The 8,011-nt window shown below is 51.9% G+C and overlaps 1 protein-coding gene across 1 annotated transcript in view; it reads right to left on the minus strand.

The window, feature by feature from the left end:
• Window positions 1–7,314, minus strand: part of YY1 (YY1 transcription factor) — a 28,797-nt gene extending 21,483 nt beyond the window's left edge. Inside the window, exon 1 of the mRNA XM_028099517.2 lies at window positions 6,582–7,314. Coding sequence (XP_027955318.1) covers window positions 6,582–7,248 — 667 coding nt within the window. The 5' untranslated portion in view covers window positions 7,249–7,314. The remainder of the gene's footprint in view (window positions 1–6,581) is intronic.
• Window positions 7,315–8,011: the final 697 nt, after the last annotated feature.

Genomic DNA, 8,011 nt, shown 5'->3' on the forward strand with positions numbered 1-8,011 from the left:
CACTGCTACAAAGAGAATAAAACAGGGTCAGGAGCCAGAGTGAGAGTGGAAGACCAGGGAAGGCCTCCTGAGAGCAGAGATGTGAACAAGGCAGCACAAGAATGAGCATCTGGGGTCACCGCACTAGAAGCAGAGGTAAGAGCAAAGAAACAAGCTCAAGGAATGGAAAGAGGGCTGGTAAGGCTGGTGCACAAAGGGAGTGGAGGGAAGAAGGAGAAAGAGGAAAGGAACGCAGGGGCCAAATCAAGTGGGGCCTCATGATAAGGAGTTTGGATTTTACTGAATGTGATGAGACACCTGCAGGATGTGTGTGTATGTGAACACACAAGACACAGTATTTGCCATTTTAAAATCTACAGTTCAGTGACATTAAGTATATTCACACTGTTGTGTTAGAGGGGTTTTTAAGCACAGGAGTGAAGCTATCTGATAGAAGTCTTAGAAAATTCAGGAAAGTATAGAAGAATGTGTGCCTAGATGCCTAGATCCCCAGACATGAAATCCAGAGGTCTGTATGTAGTCCTTGTTACGAATCTATAAAAATCGGGGCGCCTGTGTGGCTCAGTCGGTTAACTATCTGACTCCTCGTTTCCGCTCAGGTCATGATCTTGGGGTCATGAGATCTAGCCCCGCGTCAGGCTCCGCGATCATCACAGAGTCGGCTTCAGATTCTCTCTCCCTCTGTCCTCCGTCCCTCCACCCCAACACACACTCATGCTCTCTCTCTAAAATAAATAAATCTTAAGAAAAAAAAGGATCTATGGGGCGCCTGGGTGGCTCAGTCGTTGCGCATCTGCCTCTGGCTCAGGTCGTGATCCCGGGGTCCTGGGATCGAGCCCTGTATCGGGCTCCCTGCTCGGCAGGAGGCCTGCTTCTCCCTCTCCCACTCTCCCTGCTTGTGTTCCCTCTCTCGCTGTGTCTCTGTCAAATAAATAAAATCTTTAAAAGAAAAAAAAGAATCTGTAACATCTATTTAATACAGGAATCATGTATTAGCACAAACTATAAGTGAGTTACCAACAATGTAAGAAATTAAAAGCCAATTGTCAATTTGGAGAAGGAGCAGCAGCTTCTCTCCCTCAAAGTTTCTGGGTGCCTAGGAGCCAGAAGACAAAAGGAAAAAAAGGAAAGAAGATTGAGTTGAGAACTGTCAAAAGAGAAAGACACTTTGGGGTGTTTTCAAGAGTGTGATCACCTGTGAAATACTAGACATTCTACTGAAGTCTGTGACTCTCCTAGAAGAGACAGGGTCCGGGCTCTGGGCTCCAAGGGAACAGTCTCCAGCACAGCCACGGCGGCCTCCTTCCCTTCTCCACACTTCTTATATTTAAGGGAGATCACATTTACACAAGAAAAAAAGTCCTTCACAACCATTTACATTGTCTTCATGTTTAATCCTGACACCACTGTGTAACACCAAAGGCATCGAATGGTTATTAAGAATTTTACTCAAGAGTTCCTAATACCTCATTCACCAGGTCACGTTAAAATTTAAGAGTTCTGCTTTAAGAAAGTGAGGATACTGCTTCCTATGGTCATGTAGGAGTTCAGGAAGGAGTAGAACTTTTCTAAAGGAAATCATTTTACAAAGAAACCAAGGTCAGAAGTTAAGATATTCCAAAGCAAGATACTTTGGTCAGTGCCCTCTAAAGTGGAAATTTGATGCTGTTGCTAATGTGATTCCCAGAAACCACTGGGCTTGTTGTTATTGATAATTAATCACGAAATTAAACAGAATGGGACCCACTAATACAAGGCACTTGGGAATGGGAAACGGTTCTCTCGTGTACTGTAATTAAGTCCACCACACATAGGAAGATACAAACTCACACGGTACCGTGTGAGTTTGTACCTTCCACACCTTCCTGATATTCTGCTAACAGTAATGAAATTAATGTTATTGTCAACCTCCAAGTAGCATTTCAGATGCCATATTTTACAAATAGAAGGTATGAATGTTTACCCAACAGTATTAGAGAATACAACCCACTGGTAAATATTCAGATTTAAAAATTATAACAAGTTTTCACTTTCACGTACTTCTCCTATGGGAAGAAAAGCAGAGTTCACAGAATGGTCCCCTGGGAAGAGGAGATCAGGAGTTAACAAAGGAATGCAGATCTTAAGAAATGTTCCTTCTAATAACTGTTTTTTGCTAATAACCTGTTACAGGCCCCTAAACTTCTCAGCCTTAAAACAAAACCCACCTTACTAAGCAGACTTCAACAACAACAAAAAAACCAGAAAGCCTTTGGTAAATAAACACCCAGGAGTCTAGCATACATTTTTAAAGTTATTATTTTATTTACTCTCTTTCAAAGCCTAAAATGCTAGTTGTAGGTAAGGTCAGGAGTCCTGACCTGTTCCTAATAGGGATTTCTCCTTTCCCACTAGGGGGAAGTCAGCTGTTGCCGGTGGAAGGAAGAGGAGAGGTGAACAACCTGGAGCAGAGTCTGACAGCACAGAGGCTTTATCAGCAAGCCAACTTCCAGAACTACTGGGTCAGGAATCAGAATCATTGACTTAGACTGCCCCATGTAGGTCACAGGCTCGACAAGATCACTTTGGGGAAGGGGGTGCGTCTGTGGCTTGGCTCCGTGGGAATTTCTGTGCATGGCATCTCTAGTTAAGGACAAACAGGTAAAGGAGGAGGAGGTGGAAAACCCACAGAGGAGTGGCAAAAGGTCAGGACTAGTAACTTTTAGCAAACTTGAACGTTCTGAATATAAAAAACTGAGAAACAAATACTTTCCAACTTTCTTCCACTTTACTCATCTTAGTATCAATGGTTTTCTGGCCTTAGATGTTTTGCTCAATCCACCATAAAGCACTTCTATGTTAAGACCAAATATAGGTCTAACAAAATATAAGTAAAATACCAACAGCCTTGAGTGAAGGTCACAATTTCTAAATACCTGAAACCTCAAGATTTTAAAGCCTTCTTAGGTTTCTCTCAAAACTAAATGTTTTAGGGGCACCTGGGTCAGTTAAGCATCCATTTGACTCTTGATTTCAGCTCAGGTCATGATATCAGGGTTGTGAGATCAAGCCACAGATCAAGCCCTCCTTGCTCATCAGGGAGTCTGCTTGAGAGTCTCTCCCTCTCCCTCCCCACCCCCCACCCCCGCAGGTGGAGAAATCTCCCCCTCTCTTAAATAAATAAATATTTTAAAAAGCCCTAAATGTTTTAAATACTCAGCTTTTATCATGAGCTTTCCTACTTCACCATGACTAACTGGTTTACAGTAAGCTCTAGAAAATAAGATGTCACTCCTACACAATACTGATGACAATCTAGGGAAAAATATACATATGAGACTGTGCCCTACATCTGGCAACATGGAAATGTTCATTAATCATATGCCAGGAAAAAAAACAAAAATAAACAGGGGCCTTAAAACAGTGGATTAAGCATGTTTAAGACACAACTGAAGTGTAATGAAATACCACAACACGCTCAGCCTCACTGAGCCTTCATCTTCTCATGTGCAAAAACAAGCAGGTCCTGCTCTAGTACCTACGTTATGGAATCTTACTCAGCCTTCAAAAGGAATAAAGTACGCTCAACAATGTGGATGAACCTTGAACACAGGCTGAAGCCAGACACACAAGACCACAGACTGTTACGATTCCATTTAAATGAAACGGCTGGAATGGGCAAATCCAGAGAAACACAAAGTACATTAGTGGTGGCCAGGGGCTGGAGGGAGAGGGGAAATGGGTAGTGTCTGCTCACGGGTATGGGGTTTCTTTTTGAGACGATGAAAATGTGGAATTAGCTAGCGGTGATGTCCACACAACCTGGTAAATACAGCAGAAGCGGTTGAACTCAGCGCCCATGTGAATTACATCAGTTGAAAAAAGAGGAAAGAAAAGAGCAGATCTCCAAGGACCATTCCAGATCTAAAGCTACTCTAGTACAGAACCACTAGATTTCCTTTGCTGTTATTCCATTAAAGAGATGCCAATCACACAGACTGCTGTGACTCTGGGGGCAATCGGAACAAGACGGCACCCAAGCAAAAGAAACCCATAAAATCCAAAGATTTGGTTTCCACAAACATGCTGGCTCCCACTGTTTTTTTTAGCCTAGAGGTACTAACAAGTAACTAGAGCCCTGAGAATACCCTATGCACTTTTTATAAGAACTTCAGATAACTAAGCTTAGACTCAGGCAAAAAGGTCACCTCACAGCTCATTCCCATCCAAAGGAATGTTCTGGTGAAACCACCGTGGTGTTCAAACTCTTCCTGCCGGGATCAGACGAGACAGTCTGTGAAAGCACTGACATATTGCCTACCGCAGTCCACACACACACCAAGAAATTCAGCTTAACAATTAACCTGCTTTGATTTCTTCACCTATTATCAATTATCTCATTTCAGTTCCTAAGATTCCACTATATTCAGAATTTGAACTTGGGGCGTGCACAGTTAATCACAAACTATTTAGCTTCTCTTTGGTAATAATTCCAAACCACAAGGACAAGGAAGAGGGACAGGATGGTTCACCACAAAACACGTCTGAGGAAACAGGCCTTACCATGTTATTGCCATCAAAGACTTAGAACTACCTTTAGGCACAGAGTAGTCGGTAACGCACCAGGCAACTAACTCGGCAAAGAAATGGGCATTAAAATAACCCCAAACTGTGCAACTCCGTAAGCAGCCACTTGCACAGGGGAAGAAATGACTTTTAAACGCTGACTTAATTGTAAATTAACTCCCATTAGTCAGGCCCCTCAGACCTCCCCCCGTGACTGGCTGACTTGATACACATCACTTCATCAAGTAAAGCCTCCCATTACCAAATTTTCTTGAGTAAGTAAGCAAGCAATTTGGTAAGATCAAATACAGAATATATAAAACGCCCTGGTTTTCTGAATTTCTATAAAACCAACACGTCTCCACACGAGAAAAAGTAAATTTAGTTTTACAGTTAACGTATCTTTCTATCAATATCTAATTTCAGATGGGATCCTGAATTCAGCAAAACTCAACAATAACCAATTCACCCCTCTTACTCTGCATATTAATGGAAAGACATGACTTTTGGTTCCAACACGATCAGTGTGCATGCTACCCAATCTACAGAAGACATTCTGATAACCATTAAGTAGGTTTCATTTAAACATATATTTTAAACTCAAACTCCTCAGACTTCCACAAGGCACTCTGAAATCCAGAACAGCAGCGCCCCTTAACACTTGCTACTAAATTGTGGCAGCAGCTCGGATCCCCTTGCTCAGTTCTGAGTCCTAGATCCATCCAACAACGTCAGTTGTCTCGTCAGAGGCTTTCAGTATAGAACCAGACCAGCCTTCCAATCCAGCCTTTTCACGTCTACTTCATCTGTTCATCTCAATCGTTAACAGTCCTTTAACACTCAAGGGTCATCGCACTTTGAGGCTCCATCCTGACAACTGATGAAACAGCCTTACCGTCATGGGGGGGGGGGGGTTCTGCAACTTAAACTTAGAACTAAGTGTAATCAACTACTAGATTAACTAGCCACGGCAGGATCTCTCTCAAGTCTGTTTACTATCCTGCCAATTTAACTAGAAAACATGTGAATAATGTAAGAGAACAGACATGAAAGAAACAACTTTCCACAGTTATAAAGTAAAAAAAGAGAAAACTGAAACACGCAGGTAAGTCCCTTTTGCTCTGTTTTCTCTGGCTTTCTAGAATCTTTCCCTTCACAGGAAAAGTTGGTCGCCTACTATCCACTAAAAAGCGAGCAGACTTAAGGTACTCCATTTTATTAATTCAGTGACAAACGTCCCCAGCTGTGCAGCTAACCGACTATCTGCAGAGACACAAACACAAGAAAAAGAAACTTCCCCCAAACGCGAAGGGTTAAGAACCACCCACAAAACCTCGCGGACCCTCTCTCCGGCGTGCCGCGGGGGGGTGGGGGGGGGACAGAGGCGAGGACCTCGCCGGCGGCGCGGAGCCCGCACACGCGAGCCCTACGTGCCGCCCAAGTCCCGCCCCAGCGAGGCGAGCGCGGGGAGCGCGGCCGCGGGCAGGCTCCGGCCCGCGCGCCGGGCGTGGGAGCGGAAGGTGCCTCTCGGGAGCAGCTGAGGGTCTGGGGAAGGGGGAGGAGCGGCGGCACGGGGGCCCCCTCCCCCCGCCGAGAGCGGAGCGGGGGGGGGGGGGGGGGGCGCGGCGGCGGCGAGCTGCCCGCCCGGGCGCGAGGTCCGCACAGCCCCGCCGCCGGCCCGCGCCGCGCGCCGCCCGAGCCTCGCACGGAGCCAGCCGGGCGGGGGCGGCGGACAACGGGCCGGCGGCCGTCCGTTGGCCCGAGCGCGCCCCGCCCCGCCGCGCCGCCCCGCCCCGCGCCGCGCGGCCGCCCCGCCCGGGGAAACTACGCCATTGCGGCCTAGCGGGCGGCGCCGCGCCTCCCGCCGCCATCTTCGGCCCGCCGGCCCGCCGCCCGCCGCCCCCGCCGCGGCCCGCCATCTTTTGGGGCCGCCATACTTGCCCTGCGAAGAAGATGGCGGCGCCCATCACACACATAAAACATGGCTTCCCTTCAAAACAAAAACATCCCGGGGGCCGGCGCGCGCCGGCGCTCACCTGAGGACCACATGGTGACCGAGAACTCGCCCTCCAGGGTCTTGATCTGCACCTGCTTCTGCTCCCACTTCTTGTTGCCCGCGTCCGCGCCGCCCGCCGCCCCGGCCCCGCCGCCGAGGTAGCCCTTCTTGCCGCTCTTCTTGCCGCCGCCCTTCTTGACGCGGCCGCCGCCCGACGACGACGAGCCGCCGCCGCCGCTCTTGCCGGCCGCCGCCACGGTGACCAGCGTCTGCTCGATGTAGTCGTCGTCGCCGCCGGCCGGCGCGGGCACCGGGATGAGGATCTGGTCCTCGAAGCCGTCCTCGGCGCGCAGCCCGTCCGAGTCGTCGCCGCCCACCACCTCCTCGCGCGTCTGCACCAGGATCACCTCCTGGTGGTGGTGCACCTGGGTCGGGTCGTCGGTGACGAGCGGCTGCAGCGCGATCATGGGCGGGTGGTGGTGGTGGTGGTGGTGGTGGTGGCCCGCGTGCCCGTGGCCGCCCCCGCCGCCGTGGTCGCCGCCGCCGCCGTCCTCGTCGTCGTCGTCCTCCTCCTCCTCCTCGCCCACCACCGTGGTCTCGATGGTCTCCACCGGGATGGTCTCCACCTCGATCTCGTGCAGCTCCACGATCTCGGCCGGCATCTCCGAGCCGTCCGTGGCGATGTAGAGGGTGTCGCCCGAGGCCATGGCTGAGGGTTCCGCCGCCACGGCCGCGGCGGCCTCGGCTCCGGGGCTACGGGCGGGCGAGGAGGCGGCCGGCCGTGGGGAAGGAAGGCAGAGGGAGGAAGGCGGCGGGCGGGCGGGGGGAGAGGGGGCGGGCGGCGGGGGGAAGGGGCGGGCGCGGCGGCGGCGGCGGCGGGCTTCCCCGCCTCCTCGCCTCGGTGCGCCCCGCGCTCGCTCGGCCGCTGCTCGCCCCGGCGCCCCGCCTCGCCGCGCCTTGGCCGCCCGCTCTGGCCGCGCCTCCTCCCGCCCTCCGGGCCGGCGCTCCGCTTCCCCCTTCCTCCTGCGCCTCCGCCTCCTTCCACACAAATACCAACTCCTCACCCCGAGCCCAGATCTCGCCGCCGCCGCCGCCGCCACACTCCGCTCAGGCTCGGCCTCGCGAGACTTCCGCGCTGGCCTCGGCCCGCCCCGCCTCGCTCCCATTCGCCCGCTGGCCCTCTCGCTCCTCCCCCTCTGCCAATCGATCTGCCCGTTCGCCACCGCGACCCCGCCCACTCACCCGGGCTCCTCCCGGATTGGGGTCGACGGGGCGGCCCCCGCGCGCGCTGGCTGGCCGCGGCGCGTGACGTCAGCGCGCCGCCGCCGCCGCCGCCGCCGCCGCCGCGAGTCGCGTGGCTCCCGCCCTCCGCGGTGCCACAGCAGCGAAATCCGCCGCCCCGGGCCCGGGGCACACTCGGGAGCGGGGCGTCGCCGCTGCAGCCGCCGCCTCGGGAGCCGGTGAGCGGTG

This window comes from Eumetopias jubatus, unplaced genomic scaffold, assembly GCF_037043125.1.
Source record: "Eumetopias jubatus isolate StellerSeaLion01/CBP00866 unplaced genomic scaffold, mEumJub1_p1.0 scaffold_7, whole genome shotgun sequence".
In the NCBI taxonomy this organism is placed as follows: domain Eukaryota; kingdom Metazoa; phylum Chordata; class Mammalia; order Carnivora; family Otariidae; genus Eumetopias; species Eumetopias jubatus.